Genomic DNA, 21,446 nt, shown 5'->3' on the forward strand with positions numbered 1-21,446 from the left:
GTGGACCACCACATCCCGCCCCAGATTTCCTTTTTAATGATTTAATTCCAGTATTAATTTTTAAGAAGCTCCAGATGATATTGATACTACAGGTCGAAAAACCACAGTTTGAGTGGCAAGTTCTAGAGTGGTGGTTCTCAAAGTATGGCTGGTGAACAAGCATCGCCTGGGAACTTGCTAGAAATGTAAATTCTCGGTCCCTACTTCACACCCAGGGGCCAGCAACCTGTTTTAACAAGTTCTCCAGATGGTGCTGATGCACAGTTATGGTGAGAACTGCTGCTCCACAGGAAACTTTCTATCAGTTGGTTACATTCTCTTAATTTGGGGCTCAGTGCCTCCCTAGGTATTGCTGTGTGAGGAACCACTACTTTCTCTGGCCTTGCTTGCACTCTGTGCCTAGTGCCAGTTCCTCCCTGGACAGCTCCTATGAGAGCAGGCTATATCCATTTCACATGCTCTTTCAAGGGCCTGTTAGACTGTGGTTGATTATTCAATGAATACAGCAGTTGCCCCTATACTTATCCTGGTACTTTGTACTTTCCAGCAGCATGTGAAATCCAACCTCAGTTCAAAGAGACATAAGGGAATGACAGTAGCAGTGTAATAGGCACTGATTCTAAGATAAAGGTATAATTTGTGTATGTTTCCTAGAGGCTTATGGGAATGTAAGCATTAGGCAATATTGTTTTTATAATGCGTTTTCAGTGACATTTATCTGAAAGCTAAGCTTCATCTGTTATTTTTGATTCACTGTTCTCTGACCACTAGTCCCTTTCTCCTGAGGAAGAGGCATAAAGATACGTACACATTTTTGCATGTTTCATGAAGTTGGTTCCAAGTAATGAGTTGCCAATAGAAGCTAACATAAAAGTGGGAATTTGGCCAGGTGCAGTGGCTCATGCCTGTAATCACAGTGTCACACGATCCTTAGGGTGTTGCTTTTCCAGCTGGAAACCTCTGTGGCTGGTGGCACCTTTGCCTGAGTTTTGGTCGGGCTGCTGGGTTTGTTCCACCACTTGGCCCTGCACGCTGTACTCAGCTCACGCTACTGGCCTGGATCCCATGCCTTCTAAGGGCAAGCCAGGCGCAGAGAGGAAAGGGGTGTGTGAGCAAGCATAGGGTCCAGCCACTGCACACAGCCAGGTGTGCCAGCTGTGGCGGGATGGGCAGCTCTAGGCATTGGCACAGGCGCTGGCACAGGTACTAGCTCTGTGCGAGGATGCAGCTGGACCAGGCGTACTGCAAATGGCTTCCACTGCAGTCACCAAGAAACATGGTGGTGCCTGGAAGCTTGGAAATGCCAGGAACTGCAGAGCCCCAAAGAGAGTGTCACAGCCTGGGCTCAAGGAGCCCCTAGGTCTGGACTCCCCAAAGGGCTGCAGCTCTTCTCTCCTTCTCATCACCTGCAGTGTGGCGAATGGTGGGGGATGGGGGTGTGCTTCAGCACTGTTTGTGTTATAGCTCTTTCAGTCCCACCATTTGGCAGGTCCCAAGCTCTTGTCCCTTGTTCAGGAAGAATGAGGTACATGGACAGCTGGAGAGTGAGCAAAGTGGTGAGGAGCTTCATTGAGTGACAGAATAGCTCTCAGGAGACCCAAAGTGGGTAGCTCCATTCTGCAGGCAGGACATCCTGACGAGTATTCAGCTCTCAGCAGAGAGGAGACCTGTAGTGGGTAGCTCCCTTCTGCAGGCAGGTCATCCCAACTAGTCAAGGAGGCCCAAACTTGGTAGCTCCTTCCTGCAGCTGGTAGTCCTAACATTTGTGTGAGTCTGGCTGAGTCTGGGGTTTTTATGGGCTCAGAAGGGAGGAAGTGCTTGCTGATTGGGTCATGGGCAAGCCCAGAAAAAGCACCGTAAGTTCTCACTCTGGGCTGCGTACTCCACCCGGAACTGGCAGACCAGCCTCCAGGCTTCCGGCCGTTCCTGGCTTGAAGGTGGGGTTTCACTGGGGACCTGCTCCTTTCTACCCAGGAAACTGTCTGCCTCCTGCCATCAACATGCCATCCATGGTGCCCAGGTTTTTCATCTTGAGGGGCATTGGCAGGCCCACACTGAGCTGCCCTCAGCCCTCCCAGCCTCCGTCCTGTGCTCATTGGTGCCCAAAGTCTGGAGAAGCCCAAGGCGGCAGGGGGCTGGTGTGTCAGCACCACCCTGAGCATGTGCACACCCAGCCAGGTTGTGATAGCACCTGGGCTCAGCCACAACTTTGCTCTGTACTGGAGCAGGTGCTGGGAGCAGGAAGAGGTCAGGGAACAGGAAGCAGGTACTTCCAAGCCTGTAGGGGCAAGGGCTTCCTGGGCTCCTGACAGCACAGGGATGCCCAGGTCCAGAGCAGCTGCAGCTGTGCCTGGGAGCATGGGGCTCCCACCCTGCCAACTTGGTAGGGGGTGGGGCCCCCACCAGCCTCATAAAGCATGCAACCCAGGCCCTGCCTCCCCGTTGCAGCCGGCATCTTCACAGCGGCTCCTCCAGATGGGCCACCACTGCTATCACCAGCACTTTAGGAGGCGAGTCATGAGGATCACTTGAGCCCAGGAGTTCAAGACCAGCCTGGGCAACATGGCAAAAGCCTGTTTCTACAAAACAAATGCAAAATGTAGCTGGTTGCACTGTTGGATGCTTGTAGTCCCAACTACTTGAGAGACTGAGGCGGGAAGATTGCTGAGTCCAGGAGGTCAGGGCTGCAGTGAACCATGATTGCACTACTGCACTCCAGCCTGGGTAACAGATCGAGACCCTGTCTGAAAGAAGGAAAAAATGGGCCTGATGTGGTGGCTTATGCCCTGTAATCTTAGCACTCTGGGAGGCCAAGGCAGGAAGATTGCTTGAGCCGAGGAGTTCAAGACCAGCCTGGGCAACATGGTAAAACTCTGTATCTACAAAATATACAAAATTAACCCAGTATGGTGGCCCACGCCTGTGGTCCCAGCTACTTGGGAGGCTGAGGTGGGAGGTTTGCTTGAACCCAGGTGGGGAGGTTGCAGTGAGCTGAGATCATGCCACTGCACTCCAGCCTGGGTCACAGAACAAGACCCTGTCTCAAAAAAAAAAAAAAAAAAAAAGGAGCAAAGGAAAGAAAGGGGAAATTATTTTCTGGATATTAGGGTGCCCTTTTTTTTCTTTTTTTAGAGAGAGTCTTGCTCTGTCACCCAGGCTGGAGTGCAGTGGCACCATCTCGGCTCACTGCAACCTCCGTCTCCCGGGTTCACACCATTCTACTGCCTCAGCCTCCCGAGTAGCTGGGACTACAGGCACCCGCACGACACCCGGCTAATTTTTTGTATTTTTAGTAGAGACAGGGTTTCACCGTGTTAGCCAGGATGGTCTTGATCTCCTGACCTCGTGATCCGCCTGCCTCAGCCTCCCAAAGTGCTAGGATTACAGGTGTGAGCCATCGCTCCTGGCCTAGGGTGCCACTTATAATCCAAGGTCTGTCAGACATGGTAATGCCTCTGGGCCTCATGGATGAGAACTAGGAAGCGTTTGGAACCTCTTTGTCAGAAGTATGCTGGTAAATGTTTAATAACCAGCCTGGTGGAGGAAGGGGCAGCGCTGTTTGAGTCCTTTTTCAGTTTCCATGGTGTAAATACTCCCACCGTGAGGGGTTTCAAGCTACCAACAGTTTCAGAACTGGCTCAAAATCCCTAAAATTTAACCATCTGCTCTCCAAGCTGGTAGCAGCTGGCTCCAGCAGATTGCTGCATTCTTTCAGTGTTTCTTGCCTCTTCTTCCCTTTGCATAACTACTTTATTCTTTTTTTTCCTGCACACTGACTTTTGCTACTCCCATTTGTGTTTAACAGTGGCACTAAAACCTAGTCAATTCCAATATTTCAGAACATCTTATAATTCTGGACACATTCCATCAGACCTTCAGCATGTTAAAAATCACAAAAGTCCTTGACAAAAGGCCAGTGTGAAAATTTGGAAAGGTCTGTAGTTTGTCTTTAGGTTGTTGGTGAATGTGAGGACTCATGTGATTTAAAAGGAGGCCCAGTCACCATTTGTAGGCGGGAGGAACCTGTGTAATCAGAGTTACTATTTCCTGAACACTGTAGTAAGACATGCTTTGCACATATTATTTCATTTAACTCTCACAGTAACCCAATGAAGTAGGTCTCCTCCCTTTGAGAGATGAAGACACTGGAGCTTAGGAGGGTTGAAGGAGTTGCCCAAGGCCCCAGAGCTAGAAGGTGGCTAAGCCAGTGATCCCAGGGCCTGCTAACCTCAGAGAGGCCACTCCTCTATGTTGTGGAGCACATTTTACTTCAACTATCAATGACACAGGAATTTCAGGACACTGAGAGATGGAGATAAGTCAAAAAGTTTCACACGCTCTTTCCCTAGATCACATCCATCACCTGTGTTATCACTCGTCTTAGTCCATTTGGGCTGCTATAACAAACATACCATAGCCTAGGGGGTTTAAACTACACAAATTTATTTTTCACATTCCTAGAGACTGGGAAATCTGAGATCAAGGCACCGGCAGACCCAGTGTCTGGGGAGAGCCTGCTTGCTGCTTTGCAGACGGCCATCTTCCCCCGTATCCTCACATGGCAGAGAACAGAGAAAGAGGACACGTTCTGGTGTCTCTCCTTTTAAGGGCACTAATCCCATCATGGTGCCTCCACCCCTCATGACCTCATCACCTCCCAAAGGCCCCGTGTACCATACCATCACACTGGGGATGAGGCTTAACATATGAATTTTTGGGGAAACCAAGGGGACAAGCAATCACTTCATAGCATTACGTTCCTGCTTCTAACCCTCTGGCTGAAGGCTGGGAATTTCCAATTTCCAAAAGATCTTGACCCTAGAAGGGCCTGGCAGACTGCTTGATTGTGGGAAGGAGGGAAGATTATTTGCACCTGAGTCCTATAAGAATACTAGGCCCACCTTTCTAAGGGGGTGGTGTTGCCTATTTTTATTACTTTTCCCAAGTCAGTGATTATATATCCATGGCAAATCTAGTTTTACCTGATTTGAGATAGAAAGGGACCGGGGTCTCCTAATCCATGGAGGCACAGATGTTGAAAAGATAAGCAGAGTTTCTAAACAAAGGGGCTTTAAGCAGGAGAAGTATAGGTGTGACCCATCTTTCTCAGTGAGATGTGTTAACTTTTCAGGAACGGGCAGGGTGAGCTTGACATACCTGTGAGAAGGTCATGGGCTCCCAAAGAAAGATTTTCCCATAAAACTAGGAATTGAATTCAGGAGCATCTAATTCCCAGGCCCAGAACAAGCTGGACAGAGCACACACTTTGGAAGAATTCGAACTGCACAGAAGATAGATGTTACAGTGGGACTCTAACCTTGGCCCGTTGAGTTTCTTCCCCTTCCCTGTCCTGGTCCTGCCCAGGCAGAGGGGTAGCAGCCAAAGTGAAATTAGGCATGGGGCCAGAGAGCACTGCCCTCTTCTGGAATCGCATGAATCTGCCCCACGTAGGAGGTGAGACTGTTGGGAATGGCTTTAACATAGGCCTCTGGATGCCATGTGACTTGCGGCTCCAGGTCTCTCCGGCACCTCTTCTGCATCCAGTGACATGGAATTCATCTGCATTTCTCAGTTGCACTGGGCAAGGGTGTAACCCTGGTGTTACTCACGGCCCTTGTACTATGGGGCAGTTGGCCCTCTCCTCATGGCATGGTAGGAAGACCAGGTGGGAATAATCAGGTGGGACAAAGGGGTATCTCTGACCACGGTCCTGGCACAAGGGATAGGAGGGTGAAATCAGAATTAGGTCTGTGGATAGTGCTGAGGTCCTGTTGCCAACTCTGCCAGAGGACATCAAAGTCAGCATGGGAGGGCAAGTGCAAGTGTAGGGCCTCAGTGTGGAATGCAAACAGGCAGAACATCAGAAGAGTACACTGGAAATCAAAAAAGATAAGTCACAGGCTCCGAAGACGGGGCTGTTACAGCTGGCTGTGTATTCACATGCTCCTAGCACATGTTTGCACGGGCAAGTTGGGGCCCTGCAAAGGCCCTGGGAACAGGATTCTGCCTGGAATGTCTGTATGAGGCATTGTGACCAGGGGGCTACCAGGGACCTGTGGAAGGGAGGAAGGAGGCCTTTGAGTGTGCACAACTTGGGGTTCCGAGAGGCACTCACAGCACTTTTGTTTGTTCCGGAGCCTCAAGATAAGATGAGTGCCTGGTTCTGTTCCTTCTATTTGGAGAAGATGACATTGACCAAAGGAAAAGTCAGCTGAATTCAATCTTCTAGTGGGTTTATTCTTTTATCCCTCTCCTAAGGTTTTAGGGTTCAGCTTTGTAAATCACTGCCTTGTAACCGAGTCTTGCTACATAAGCTTAAAATGAGAAATGTCAAATGAATTGTCATGTAATTATTTGACTATAAACATAAGCCTGTTAAAATAATCAGCCTATAGATTAGTTGTATTAGCATTTCTTCTCCCTGGCAGCACAGTGAAATATCCCTTTAGCAAGCATCAAATTAGATAAATTTGAATAGTTGTTACTTCTCAAGTTGAAAATTCACCAAGAACTGGCTTGTACCACCATTGTAGTAGTGCCATTGCCCAGGTTCTAAGACTCCTGTGTTCCTGCCACCTGAATTATAATTTGAATGAACAGATGAATTAAATGGATACTTCATGAGTACATGGCATGTACCATCCTCTTTCATAACAGCCAGAGAGGGAGGTAGTATTGTTTTCAATCTGCAGATGAGAAAAATCAAGGTTTGGAAAGGTCACATTACGTAAGATCTTAATGCCAGTGAGTAGCAGAGCCATAGCTAGAAGTTGGGTCCATTTATCTCTGAGTCGTATGTTTCTGTGCCACAGTGTTCTACCTCCAGAAATTTACTGACCACTTTCCTGGTCACAAGCACTAGCACTGCATATTTTCATGGATGTTATCTCATAAACCTACTCTTACAGCAACTAAATGATGTGGGCATTCAGTTTATAGATGATATAAAACTGAAGTTCAAAATATATAACCTGCCCAAGGTCACACAAAGGGCAGTACTGTGCAAAAGAAAATGAGGAAGAAGCAAAAGCAGGAGCCCCTGATAAACCCATCAGATCTTGTGAGACTTATTCACTATCACGAGAATAGCACAGGAAAGACCGGCCCCCCGATTCAATTACCTCCTTTTAGGTCCCACCCACAACAAGTGAGAATTCTGGGAGATATAATTTGAGATTTGGGTGGGGACACAGCCAAACCATATCAGTGCCCTCTTTAAAGGGTTTATTAATTGGAAAGGCTAGGGGGAGATGGATGTCTCACTTCAAAGGGAATACATATTCTTTTGATGACTGAAGCTGTAAGCCATACCAATAGACGTAGGCTGATAGGCAGGAGGAGAAATATGTAGAAAAGGCTGATTATGTCCCAACCAGCTGCCCATTCCTATTAAGGTCTCTGAGACAGAGACAGAGGACAGTGTCCTCTCTGGACACAGGATAATGTCTGGCATTTGAACACTTCTAATAAGTAAGCAAAATACCTGGTGTAGAATAATAGAGATCAAGGCCAGACTTGGCCTTGATTTCCTTTTGCCCAGGTTAGAGTCAGGAGGGAGTACATGCCACAGAGAGGTGGTTTTGTAAGGGCTAGAGCTGAGCTGGCCAGCTCTGTGGGAGAAAAAGTCAGAAGAGGGGAAGACACACAGGTGCCTTCCAAGAGGGAGAAGCCACTGGGTCCCTGACTCTTCTGTGTTGAAGGGAAATGACCAAAGACAGAAAACACCCCTGTGATTTTTTCTTTCTTTCTTTTTTTTTTTTGAGACAGGGTCTCACTCTGATGCCCAGACTGGAGTGTGGTGGCATGATCATGGCTCAGTGCAGCCTCGACCTGCTTGGCTTAAGCGATCATACCACCTCAGCCTTCCAAGTAGCTAAGACTACCAGTGTGTCCGCCATGCCTGGCTAATTAAAAAAAAATTTTTTTGAGGAAGAGATCTCGCTATGTTGCCCAGGCTGGTCTTGAACTCCTGAGCTCAAGCAATCCTCCTGCCACTCCCAAAGTGCTAGGATTACAGGCATGAGCCATTGCACCTGGCCACCCCATATGGTTTTTTAAGCAAACATGTGAGAAGTGTATTCTGAGATACAGTGCAGTTAATGAATTTGCTTATTGTTCTGCAGACTTAACATGTTTACACGTGTTGGCATGCTTCATAACTCGGCCTTGCCCAGTCTTTGGTTACTCTAGTAACAATCCTGTGGTATGAAATGACCGAAGTATGGTTCTGGTTTCCTTCCTGCAGGCTTGGTTTAGAAAGAGGGGAAACAGCTAAAGAAGCCTTAGATGTCATTGTCTCCTTGTTGGAAGAACATGGACAAGGTGGGAATTACTATGAAGATGCAAACTCCTGCCACAGCTTCCAAAGTGCATATCTGATTGTGGATCGTGATGAAGCCTGGGTGCTCGAGACCATAGGGAAGTACTGGGCTGCTGAGAAAGTCACAGGTGAGCGGGTGTGGATGGTGGAGAGTTCTGAGGACAGGGAAGGCCACAGAGATGGGGTGGCCTGCACGTACAGTGTCAGACCTGGAGGAAAGACATGCCGTTGCAGGTCCTCTCTGTGTGGGACTGTCATGCTTTGGCATGCCTCTCATTTCTGGGCACCTCCAAGAAGAGAACCTAGAGTCTCCTGAACCTGGAGTGAAGCAGTCTCCTAACATTTCGTATTTTCTGTTTGCTTTCTGGGAAGAACCTGCTTTTGACTACCAGGAATTCCATGACTTAAACCGTTACTCTGTTAATTGGCCAAGAGAATGGTGACTCTTCTTGTGTAATAGGCCAAGTCCCTTCACTGGACAGTAGCCCCTTGTCACCCCCAACCCTGTAGATCTTTGTGCTTGGCATGTTCCTCTAAAATAGGAGTTTAGATCTGTGTGAGGACCAGTATATGCCACTCTGGGATTTCTTTGTGAGTGAAGTTCATTTCTCTCACAGTGAGACAGTGTTTCTAGAAGAGCAGAGGACTAGATGATCCACCCAGAAGGATTTAGTGCACATAAATTTGCTGCTCTGTGGCCCCTGCAGCATCTTGCTTCTAATACAGCCCTGGGGAAGGAAGTATCAGGGGTGGGAGTGGTAGTTTTGTATCCCCACCTCAGCATTCTCATTTCTGGACAGGATGAGATCCCAGAATGGCTTAAAGGGCTTCCAAGAGGACTAAGTAGTCCTAAGAGGGAATTGGCTGGAGCAGCTCCTTGGGACTGGATGGTGACCACATGGTGTGTGCACTGCCATTCTTCCCTCCTGTGCTAATGGTGGAGTAGGTCACGACACTTCTCTTTCGTTGAACCTATTCTTGGCCTATGTATTTTTCTTAACTAAATTTACCAGGGAGTCTCTTCCAAGTAATCCAAAATGATGCTGGGGATGAAACTTGTGTGCCATCCCTATCTTAGGGGTGAATTGAACCAAATTTGACCCGAGTTAGAAGCAGAAGATCTACCACAGTAGATGAGAATCAAGCCTGTTTTCTGTGCACTAAGTTAGTCCTGTGATCAGGGCGTCTCTGGATGATGGGTACGTTGTACTCTATACAAAATTGCCCCAATGAGGCAGTGAAATCTAGACTGTGGCTTCCTCGCTAAGCTGTATGAAGGCTGTGTCTGTCTGGAGGCGGGGGTGGCCTCTTTCTATCTCACAAGGGTGTAGAATGGGCTAGTGGTGTCCGTCCATTAGAATCACGGAGAGTTTCTCCACCTCATATGCCCAGCACGTACCCACCTACCAGTGTGTATGCCTACTTGCCCAGCTCTTACAGTATTTCTATAACTAAGACAGCCAGTGCAGCCCACCAGGTCTCCAACTCTCCTGCAATGCAGGAACTTAAAACTCCTTGATAAAAAGCCCTCCTAAGGTGAAGTCTTACTATTGAATGGTTCCATCAAGAGTGCTAGTAATCCATGCTTCAAAGCAGTCATATTGCTTTTAAGTTGAACCTAACACTTTTTGATCTATGACTGCATTTCAAAAGCTGAGCGTCTCTTCAAAATGTAGCGTAAAAAATTACACAAAATGAATGCTTCCGTTAGTTAACTAAATATTTAAATAAAAAAGAACCTCAGCCATTTCTTGGACTCATTGATTTCATGTTGTCTGATCCCAGCAGCGGTGTGATGGATTGCAGTAAGATTTAATGCACTCCGTCTCCCAAAGGCTAACATTCTTAAAAGCAAATGTCTACTATAAGTCTGCCCACTGGGAAACTAATATCTGTAGAGTCCCTTACAAGAGTATTTTTTTTAATAACTTAGTATGAATGATGTCAAAATCACTTGTTTAGGCCAAAACTGGTTTTTCTTTTTAATTGTTTATAATTGTACTTTTATGGTCCTCTCTGAAAAGATAAATGACAAAGGACCAATGCCCACCAGCCAGGAATGCTTATTTAGAAGTGTAAATCAGTGAAGCAAAACATATTGAAAGAACTTAGTCCAGCACTGATCCTGCCTCTAGGAACTGGTTTTCAGGCAGTGATGGCTTTCCTGTAGCTTGTAGTTTATGTTCTTTATCTCGCTTTGTTCTCCAAGAATTTGGAAGATCAGCATGCTCCCTGGAAGCAGCAAATAGGAATGGCCCTTTTAAGCTAGCACTGATAACTTCCTAGTGTTTGTGCCCTAGACAGCATCTTGAAGCTGGAAGCCTGAGTTGTCCTGTGTGCATTTGCAGCTCAGGCTTCGAAGAAGACATAGCAAGCCAGCCAGCTGGTAGGAGAGTTTCCGGTCTAAGCCCTCATTCATCAAAGTGGAATGTACTCAGCATGCAGGCATTTCTAATTCTAGATTTATTTAGTCACACTTCTATTTTTATAAGAAAAAACTTCCCATAGATTTTTCAAACATATACACACACGTGCGCACACACTTTATCTCACACTCACACACACGTGTGCACACACACGTACCCAGACATATGTATATTCATGAATATATTCAATTATTTTAAAGTGATTTACTATCATTGCCACTATGGTTTTCTAAATGTTGAGACCTGAAAAAAAAGTTTAATGAAGTATTTGATTTGTATTTTTTTAAAAAAAACCATATATATTTGGTCAAGGAGTGGGGGTGTAAAGTGTTTTTCCAGGTGAAAAGAAATCAGACCAGGGAGGGGGCTTTCTATAGATGCGTTAGAGCATTGCTGTAGAGGAACAGCATCTCTATTATAGAGGACTCTCTTATGGATTGCTAAGTCTTGTTAGCTTAGTACCTCTTTCAAAGCACCTGTCCCTTTTTTTATGTGTAACTAATGAATGCTTGGGGCTTATTTAGCCAAAATGAAGAGCCTTACATATTTCCTTGATTATGCTTTTAAGATGGGTTAAGTGACTGTTGCTCATTTAAAATGTGATAATGCCCCATCAAGACTGGTCAGACCTTTTAGGAGGTCTCCTAGAAAGAGACTCAATGATTGTCTGTTTCTCTCTTCAAAAATTAAATGGATTCCTCCCTGTAGTTAAAGTCAGTGTTTCAGGAAAAGGATTCCCTATACATTTCCATTTCTTGATTAAGTCTTTATATTTTTAACTAATGGGGCTTTGCACTCTCTGCAGAGGGAGTGAGGTGCGTTTGCAATCGGCTTTCGCTCACCACTAAGATGGATGCAGAGCATCCGGAACTCAGGAGTTATGCTCAGAGCCAAGGTTGGTGGACGGGAGAGGGCGAGTTCAATTTTTCCGAAGTCTTTTCTCCAGTTGAGGATCATCTAGACTGCGGTGCTGGCAAAGACAGCTTAGAAAAACAAGAAGGTGAGTTAGTCTCTCCCTCACGATTCTCCTTCTCATACCCTTTCTCTTGCAGCTGTTTCTGAGAACTTGTCTGTACTTAGAAGGGTGAACAAAGAGGAATACAGAATAGCCCTTGTATGTAAAGACCAACTTGTGCTAAAAGTCCCTGATGTGCAGGCAAGAAACAACTTGTATTTATTTTTACATGGTGCTTCCTCATCCCTGGAGGTTTCCTGCTCCTACCCATGTTATTCTCCTTTAATCGCTGATGTCATTGTGTTGCCTTTTGTAATACTTATTGCAGCCATCCTCATACATCAGTAGTTATATATTTGACTCATCTTCCCCTACCCCACTAGCCTGCTGGGACTTGAGGGCAGAGGTGTTGTCTCTTACTCATCTTAGGGTCCCTTTGTGATGCCTGTATAGTTTTTTGTTCCATGGACACTTGATGAGTTGAATTGTTGCCACTCCGTCTGCCAACTAGTTACTTATTTTATTTATTTATTTGTTTATTGAGACAGGGTGTTACTCTGTTGCCTACACTCAAGTGTGCTGGCACAATCTCGGCTCACTGCAGCCTCCACCTCCTGAACTCAAGTGATCCTCCCTCAGCTGCACCCCTGCTGCCATCCGAGTAGCTGGGACTACAAGCATGTGCCACCAATTCTGGCTAATTTTTTTTTTTTTTGTAGAGACAGGGTCTCATTTTGTTGCCCAGGCTGGTCGGAGACTCCTGGGCTCAAGGGATTTGCCCGCCTTGGCCTCCCAGAATGCTGGGATTATAGGCCTAAGCCACCATGCCCAGCCCCTAGTTATTAACTTAATCAGAATCCATATTTAGATATATGTGGCAACTAGATAGCTTCTTACTTTTGTGCCTATGTGGAAATCCTTCCAAAAAACCCACAATAGTCATTCTGTATTTGTTGGTGATGCATGTATTTTATAAGTCAAAGTTTTGGATCATTTAGAACAGGGGTCAGCAAACTATGACCTGTTGGCAGCTGCCTGTTTGGAAAATAAAATTTTATTGGACTGTAGCCACACCCATTTATTTATATATTGTTTGGAGCTGCTTTCTCACTATAATGGCAGAGTTGAGCAGGTGCAACAGGAAAGTTTCAACAGAAATTTAGGTTTATGGCCCATAAACCTAAAATATTTACTGTCAGGCCAAGGTGCATGCTTGTAATCACAGTACTTTGGGGAGACTGAGGCAGAGGATCACTTGAGGCTAGGAGTTCAGTTTAAGACCAGCCTGGGTAACTTAGCAAGACCTCATCTCTCCAAAGAAATAAACAAAATTAGCCAGATGTGGTGATGTGGGCCTATAGTTCCAGCTCTTCAAGGGGCTGAGGTGGGAAGATTTTTTAAGCCCAGGAGTTCAAGGCTGCAGTGAGGTATGATTGCACCACCTCACTCCAGCCTGGGTGACAGAGTGAGACCCTGTCTCTTTTTAAAAAAAACAAAAAAGAAGGAAAATGTTTCCTAACTCTTAATCTAGAACACTTTAGGACTTTTGCTATAGCACTTATGTAATATATTCTGGGTAGGAAGGTAAGAAAATACTTTTAAACGGGAGCTTTAAAAAAATCAAGATTTTTTTAATTCAAAAAAAACTAGCTTGATGAAAAATATTAAATAATGTTGCCAAAACATCAACTCTAAATCTGATAAAGGCTTTAGGTCTAGCTACTAATTTACAGGAAATACAGAGGATAGAGGAACAAATACACTATTTAATATAATAATTGCCAAGACCAGCTCGATTGGGGAGACCCTAACCCAGCGGCACTGGAGGAATTAAAGACACACACACAGAAATGTAGAGGTGTGGAGTGGGAAATCAGGGGTCTCACAGCCTTCAGAGCTGAGAGCCTTGAACAGAGATTTACCCATGTATTTATTGACAGCAAGCCAGTGATAAGCATTGTTTCTATAGATTATAGATTAACTAAAAGTATTCCTTACGGGAAACAAAGGGATGGGCCAAAATAAAGGGATGGGTCTGGCTAGTTATCTGCAGCAGGAGCATGTCCTTAAGACACAGATCGCTCATGCTATTGTTTGTGGTTTAAGAACGCCTTTAAGCGGTTTTCCGCCCTGGGTGGGCCAGGTGTTCCTTGCCCTGATTCCGTTAAACCCACAACCTTCCAGTGTGGGCATCATGGCCATCACGAACATGTCACAGTGCTGCAGAGATTTTGTTTATGGCCAGTTTGGGGGCCAGTTTATGGCCAGATTTCGGGGGGCCTGTTCCCAACAAATAATGCCATGAGGATGCCATCTGCAAAGCTTACACTGTGCGAAACTACAGGAAAGATGACTCTGACAACTAAGATGCAAGCTGAGTGGGCGCGGTGGCTCACGCCCACAATCGCAGCACTTTGGGAGGCCCGTGGAGGGTGAATCACTTGAGGCCAGGAAGGAGTTCAAGAGCAGCCTGGCCAACATGGTGAAACCCCATCTCTACCAAAAAAATACAAAAATTAGCCGGGCATGGTGGTGCATGCCTGTAGTCCCAGCTACCAGGGAGGCTGAGGTGGGCAAATCACTTGAACCTGGGAGGCGGAGGATGCAGTGAGCCAAGATTGCGCCACGCACGCCAGCCTGGGGGACAGAGCGAGACTCCATCTCAAAAAAAAAAGAGGCAAGGGGAAAAAACAAGAGGCAGAGACATTTCCAATTCTGATTGTTTCCAATTCAAATCAATAGGCTCATTTATAAGACAATGAGGAAATCTGAACATTGGACAGTTGAAGCAAACAAGGATTTGTTGTTAATATTTCTAGGTATGACATGTAAGTAGAGATTTATAAAGAGATGTGAATGTGCCAACAAACCTTCTCTCCATGTGATGCTTCAATTCCATCATGGTGAACACAGACTGAAATAGTGTTTTAACAAATTATAACCCAGGGGAAGATGTAGAAATGGGATCTCATGTAATCAAAGATTTGTTTATCCATTTATCTGTGGTCACAGCCAACAGTCCTAATGGCTCTGAATGTTCTAAATGCCTCTCTGTGCATATATTTCCCACCACAGAGAGGACGTTCTCCAAATAGAGTATTGACTCTGACCAGCAAGAGTTTATGGGAGCGAGCTTGGTGGGCTGTGCGTAGTAGATTGTACATACTTTCTTGTGGATATCTATTGAGTTATTGTACTGATTGAGGTACAGCTAAATGCTGTAACAAAGACACCCCAAATTAACATAGCTTAAAGAAAATAGTAGGTTATTTATCTCCCATGTTATAGTTCAGGTATATACGGCCAGTCCAGGGCTGGTTACTGTGACTCAACACAGGAATTCCATTTGTGGTCCGCTTGTTTGCATCTCCTAGTTGGCAGGAAGGGAGAAAATAAAAACAAAAGGCAAACATACCTTGTTTATAGGTGTGATGAGGAATTGCACACATTGTTTCTGCTTACCTCCTGTTGATCAACATTTATCACATGGCCACACATAGTCACAAGGGAAGTGGGGAAATAGACTGTAGTTTGGTAGTTACAGTCCCAGATATAATTTCAGAGTTTTTATTACTAAAAAGAGAACGGAGTGAATGGATTTTAGTTAGTGGCCCACCACAGTTTTGTGTTATATCTACTCTTTTTTTTTTTTTTTTTGAGACGGAGTCTCGCTCTGTCGCCCAGGCTGGAGTGCAGTGGTGTGATCTTGGCTCACTGCAAATTCCGCCTCCCGGGTTCACCCCGTTCTCCTGCCTCAGCCTCCCAAGTAGCTGGGACTACAGGTGCCTGCCACCACGCCCGGCTATTTTTTTGTATTTTTAGTAGAGACGGGGTTTCACCGTGTTATCCAGGATGGTCTCGATCTCCTGACCTTGTGATCTGCCCGCCTCGGCCTCCCAAAGTGCTGAGATTACAGGCGTGAGCCACCGCACCCGGCCTATATCTACTCTTTCCATTTGTCTGTCTTTTGTGTTTTTGCAGAAAGCATCACGGTGCAGACTATGATGAACACCTTACGGGACAAAGCCAGCGGAGTGTGCATAGATTCTGAGTCTTTCCTCACCACAGCCAGTGGAGTGTCTGTCCTGCCGCAGAACAGAAGCTCTCCGTGCATTCACTACTTCACTGGGACCCCTGATCCTTCCAGGTTTGTCTGAGGCCTGGTCACGTAGGCAGAACATGAGTGCTTCCCTTGAAAGCTCATTCAGCAAGTGCGTAGTAGCGCCTGACCATGTCCTCCCCTTGGATAGCAAAGTCACATTTTTCAGTCAGCCTCAGTGTGGGCAGTGTAGCACCAAGGGCTTTGATTAAGTGAATTCCTTGGTTTTAGTCACATAGTATTTATGACAGTCAGGGAATCTAGTAGTTCTTTTAAATTTATTAGGTTGGTGCAAAAGTAATTGTGGTCCTTACCATTTTGCACCAACCTAATACCAAATATTTACTGAGTATATATCATGGGCCAAGCATTGTGTGGTACATGAGGGATACAGAAATGAACAAAACACAGCGAGACAGAGAGATGTGGGAATGCTCATGATTTATCAAAACAACCAGTTCCTGTGAGTCAGAGAATAAAACAGTTCGGAGGCAATACAGATTGAAGCAACTTCAAGTGTACTGGCCCCTTCTTTAAGACATTGTGTTTTAGGGGGTTGCTTTCTGCCCATGTGCTTCAGCAAAAAGGCAGCATTACACAGGGATGAAGAACACAGCATCTGGAATGACCTGCCAGGATTTTGAATCCAACCTTTGCCACATAGTAGCTGAATAAGTTATTTCACCTTTCTAAGCTTCAGTTTCTGTGTTTGTACAACGGGGATAATACCAGCCCCTACCTTTACATGTTTGTTGGGAGGATTAAATGAGATAATCCAAGTCAATACATAGTAGATTTAATGATTATTTATGAAGACGATCTCTGATCTCCCAGGCAGACAGCAGCCCCTCTCCCCAGGAACATTCTGTCATGTATATCAGGAATCATATCATCAGTAGCTTAGAACCAGCCATCCAGTGGTTTCTAAATCTGTTCATTGCTAGAATCACTTGGAGGAGTTTTCAAAAAATACAGGTTCCTTGACTGAAACCTATTGTATCAGAATCTTTGAGGTGGACCTAGGAATCTGTCAGGTAAGTCTGATCCTCAGCCTAGAAGGCTCTAGAAGGCTGCCCATTCCAGTAGGTTCTCTGGTGTTTTTTTGGGTGTTCCATTGGCTGAACATCATTATCAGTGTCTGAAAGTCAGCTTGTTAAACCTTTGAATCTGCTTCCAAGGTATTTGCTGGTATTAAATTTCATTCCTTTTGCAGCTGAAAATATTTATTCTCCTTTTACTGTTTCAGGAATATAAGACAGTGATTGCATCTAGCTAGGGCTGGGTCTTAGATGACTCAGGGGAAAAGTGAAGCACCTCTTGTAACCCTTTGGCCTCATTTTTTAAACTACTGCCAATATCTATAGATGTTTCTAACCAGACCTGACTGTGGAACTCAGTATTAGCTGTTCTTAGTTTTTCATTCACTCGTTCATTCAACAAACACTAAGCACCTACTGTGTACCAAATATTGTGTTTGTTGTGTACCGTGGATGAAGTGTGTACAAGGAAAGTGGTGACACAAATGAGATGATGAAGGGGAAAACTTCACGGAGGAAGGAGCTCTTGAGCACTGGGCATTGTGGGAAGAGTAGGGGTTCTTTAGGTAAAAAGCAGGAACAACAGTCTGGGTGGAGAGGACGGCATGTGCAAAGGCAGAGAGGCATGAAACCACATGACCATGGGCTAGAGCCGTGCATCCTCCTATAGATGATGCTGGTCACTAGGTGACCATTGCTCCTCTACCCCCAACCCCTCTGTGAAACAAGCCCACCACCCTCCTGTGGCACCCCTGCCAGCCTTTATCAGTGAGCCTCAACTGCTCTGTGCCGTTCCTGGCAGCCTCTCAGGAGGCTCCTCCTGTTTGAGTCCAGTTGCTATTCCCTTGATTTTCTCTCCCAGTTCTGAATCCTTGGCTCCATGGCCGTACCTTCTACCCACTTTTTGTCCCACCGGATTTGGGGCTCCGTCTTCCCCTTGTGTCTGGGCCTCCCTCCTCCTGGACTGTGACCTAGCTTGCTCCCCTGATGCTGGTGGCTCAGTAGCCCCTTGTGAGGACCCTGCTGGGTGACAGGGGTATATGGACATTTGGAGTTCTATTTTCAAGTGTCTGGAATGCTGTGCGAAAGTATTTGGGCATGGCTTTTTAGGGAACAGGAGCCTTCCAAAGAGTGGGTTGCAATTCCCGTTGTCCCTGATGTCTCAGATACCGGCTCTAACTGTGCTCAGGAGACAGGGCCTTGTGAGCTCAGGACACCATTGTAAAGGAACTCCACTTCCTAGGCTGAAGGACACGGCCTAATCCAGTTATAAGAATGGCTGGGCAACAGCCTTCTGATAGTTAAAATGAAAAATTTTAAGTACTTTTAAAAGAAAATTATTCATGGTTAAATTAATTTAAAAGGCCTTTTATTATAGAAGATTAAGACCCTTCTGGAAGACATTCATTATTATCCTCCATAGTAAAAGCTGCGTTTCCTACCGTGACTGTAGAACTGTCATAGGTTGTTACTCTTTCTATTCAACATTTCAGTGTTTCTCTGTAATTGGGCATGCTCGACTTACTGTATTTTGTCAGCAAGAAACATAATTACCTTTTCTTAGGTTTTTAGGCAAGAAAATTAGGGAGATTTTGGCTTCTATTAATGCTAAAAATGTTAGAAATCGTTTCATAGTAGCAGACTTGGAAAAGAACAGCACTTTAGTCTTTATCCCTCCCAGTTAATGTTAAAACCAAAAAACATGATCTTACTGTTCTGCCTGCCTGGACACTTGTCTGTCCCTTTCTCACTGTATTAATTATAGATCTTTTCCTTGAAATAACTTGCGCTCACATCCTCCTTTCCCCTCCCTCCTTCCCTCCCTCCTACTATGTGCTAGGTACTATGTAAGGTTGAGAGGTGGAAGGAGATGCTAAAGTCAGAGTTTGAATGCTTGAGGGAGATGCAGGAGTTCTTCACTTAATTATACTGAGAAGGCAAATTCCATCACATCAACATGGTGCGGAGTCAGTGTGTGCCACAGTCATTCAAAGAGTGACACTGATTAGTATACTGGTTCTGATCTTTGGAAACCATTTCCTAGGAAGCCAGCACTTGTTAAAGCTTCATTGATGTGAAGAATTGGAGAGGGGAGGAGTAGAGAGGCACCTTAGCATCGTGAGGCAGTGTAAAATTCAGAGTCTTACAGTGTGCTGGAGCCACGGAAAGCTCATTGTGAAGAGAGCCTCTCTTCCCAACTCCACGTTTGGTGATGTCATTGGCCCCTTGAAATGGGCCACAGTGGGGGTATTTACACTACAGAAATCGGCAAATGCCATAAAACTGAGCTATTTTTTTCAGAGATATAGTTGTTAGACCAGTAAACCACTGAGAGGCCCCCACATGCAGGAAAATACACAAATAAGTGCTCAAGATACAGGCCAGGTGCGGCCACTCACACCTGTAATCCCAGCACTTTGGGAGGCCAAGGTGGGTGGATCGCTTGAGGTCAGGAGTTCCAGACCAGCCTGGCCAACATGGCGAAACCCTGACTCTACTAAAAAAAATACAAAAATTAGCCAGGCGTGGTGGTGCATGACTGTAATCCAAGCTACTCTAGAGGCTGAGGCAAGAGAATCACTTGAACCTGGGAGGCGAAGGTTGCAGTGAGCTGAGATTGAGCCACTGCACTCCAGCCTGCATGACAGAGTGAGACTCTGTCTCAAAAAATAAAGTAAAATAAAATAAAATAAGAACTCAAGATACAGGATGGGTAAACCAGAAGGGGGAGAGAACTTAGAAGTTCTAGGAAAATAGGGTGTCTGAGCTACTTTAACTAGTGGCAGGGTGCTGGAGAGATGCCAGGGACATTCCACTCCACCCCACCTCCTTACTTGTGTGTGTGTGTTTTTTTGTTTCCTCCTCTTCTTGTCTCAGTGTACTAATCTTTTTTTTTTTCTTTTGAGATGGAATCTCACTCTGTTACCCAGGCTGGAGTGCAGTGGCATGATCTCGGCTCACTGCAACCTCCATCTCCTGGGTTCAAACGATTCTCCTGCCTCAGCCTCCTGAGTAGCTGGGACTACAGGCATGTGCCACCACACCCGGCTAATTTTTTATTTTTAGTAGAGACAGGGTTTCACCATGTTGGCCAGGCTGGTCTCGAAGTCCTGACCTCAGGTGATCTGCCTGCCTCCACCTCCCAAAGTGCTGGGCCAGTGTACTAATCTTGAGAAGTTAAATTGGGTTGGCCAAGATATTACCATCTAGATAATTCAAATGTCAGAAACAGCTTTTTGTTACTGGAGCAAACATTATGAGCCTTGGTCAGCATGACACATGCAGCCTTCGGAACCATGTGGGGCACAGCTTCCACAGATAGACAGAGCCGAAGGCCCTAGACAACATGGTGCCTACCCCTCCAATTCCATTCTGAATTCTTCCAACACCAGCCGTCTCCTCTCTCTGTCCTACACGTTTGACTTTTCAAACCCTCCCAGAGTCGCTGGATCCAGCCCACCATCCTTAAGGCTGTTCAGTGCTTCAAAAGTACTGGTTTTCTTTCCCTTTAAAATGGAAACTCCCTTCATGGATTAGTTCTGCTCTCAGCCAGGTGTGCCTTTAAAAGTTTTTTTTTGTTTGTTTTAATTTTTGTGGGCACATAGAAGGTGTATATGTTTATGGGAGCCAGGTGTGACTTTGACTCTATGATTAAAGTGGCTCACAGTAAAGCTGGAATAAACATAGATGAACCACTCTGAGGGGCACCTGCGTTTTTGAGAGAAACTTGGTATTGCAGGTTTATTTGAGATTGGTTCAAATTTGAGCAGCTTCCTCTGAACAGGGGTTTATGTATTGTTCTTTCTGTGCTAACCCTCCTCAGTAGATTTGCCAGGAACTCCACGTCACAGGATCAGCCTGGTTTGTTGCTTGGAGAGTTTCTGCATCTTCAGCAAGAGCAGAGCCATGTTTGAGGACAACACTGTTGGCTAGCCACTGATATTAAATTCTAAATTCTAAAGCACAAAAAGTATTTTATTTTTCTGCAGTAGTATAAGGTGTATGGAAAAATAACAGAAGAATATAAGAGTGAGAGGTAGTGGGGAAAACTGACCTTGCATTTAGATCTGAATTTACTTCTGCCACTTAGTAGGAATGTGATTTTGGACAAAGCACTTAGCTTTTGTGAGCCTCAGTCATCTCATATGTAAAATGGGACAGAAATGTTTGACCTTCTTTGTTCACTGCTATATCCCTAGTACCTAGAACAGCATCTGGTACTCAGCCAGGGCTCAACACATATTTGCTGAATGAATGAATGAATGAATGAATAAGAGTACCATGATAATTGAATGCAGATGCTTTGAGAATTATGCTGCGCTATAAAATGTTAGAGATTTTCATGATAATGTTGCTGTTCTTCCAAAATGAGAAAACAAATGATTGGAAAATAGTTTTTTGCATTGGCATGCTGCGTCCCTCACAAGGCTTTAAAGGGAAAAATAGACAGATGAGGTAATGGTGTATCCAGTGGAGTATGTTTCTTGGCTGTGCCTCAAATTGTCACTCAAGGCTAAAATTCTGCAGATCTCTGCAACGGAGCTTGGATGCCCACGCTGTGCATCGTGTCATGGGACTGTGTGCTTCAGCCCTTAGATTTGTCTTCGTG

The 21,446-nt window shown here is 45.4% G+C and overlaps 1 protein-coding gene across 4 annotated transcripts in view; it reads left to right on the plus strand.

The window, feature by feature from the left end:
* Positions 1-21,446, plus strand: part of SCRN1 (secernin 1) — a 69,675-nt gene that overhangs the window by 37,106 nt on the left and 11,123 nt on the right. For all 4 annotated transcript variants that reach the window (XM_055293537.1, XM_063609713.1, XM_055293538.2 and 1 more), the window contains exons 4-6: positions 8,246-8,448; positions 11,552-11,746; positions 15,683-15,848. In XM_055293537.1, the coding sequence (XP_055149512.1) occupies positions 8,246-8,448; positions 11,552-11,746; positions 15,683-15,848 (564 nt within the window). The remainder of the gene's footprint in view (positions 1-8,245; positions 8,449-11,551; positions 11,747-15,682; positions 15,849-21,446) is intronic.

This window comes from Symphalangus syndactylus, chromosome 9 (genome assembly GCF_028878055.3).
Source record: "Symphalangus syndactylus isolate Jambi chromosome 9, NHGRI_mSymSyn1-v2.1_pri, whole genome shotgun sequence".
NCBI lineage: Eukaryota > Metazoa > Chordata > Mammalia > Primates > Hylobatidae > Symphalangus > Symphalangus syndactylus.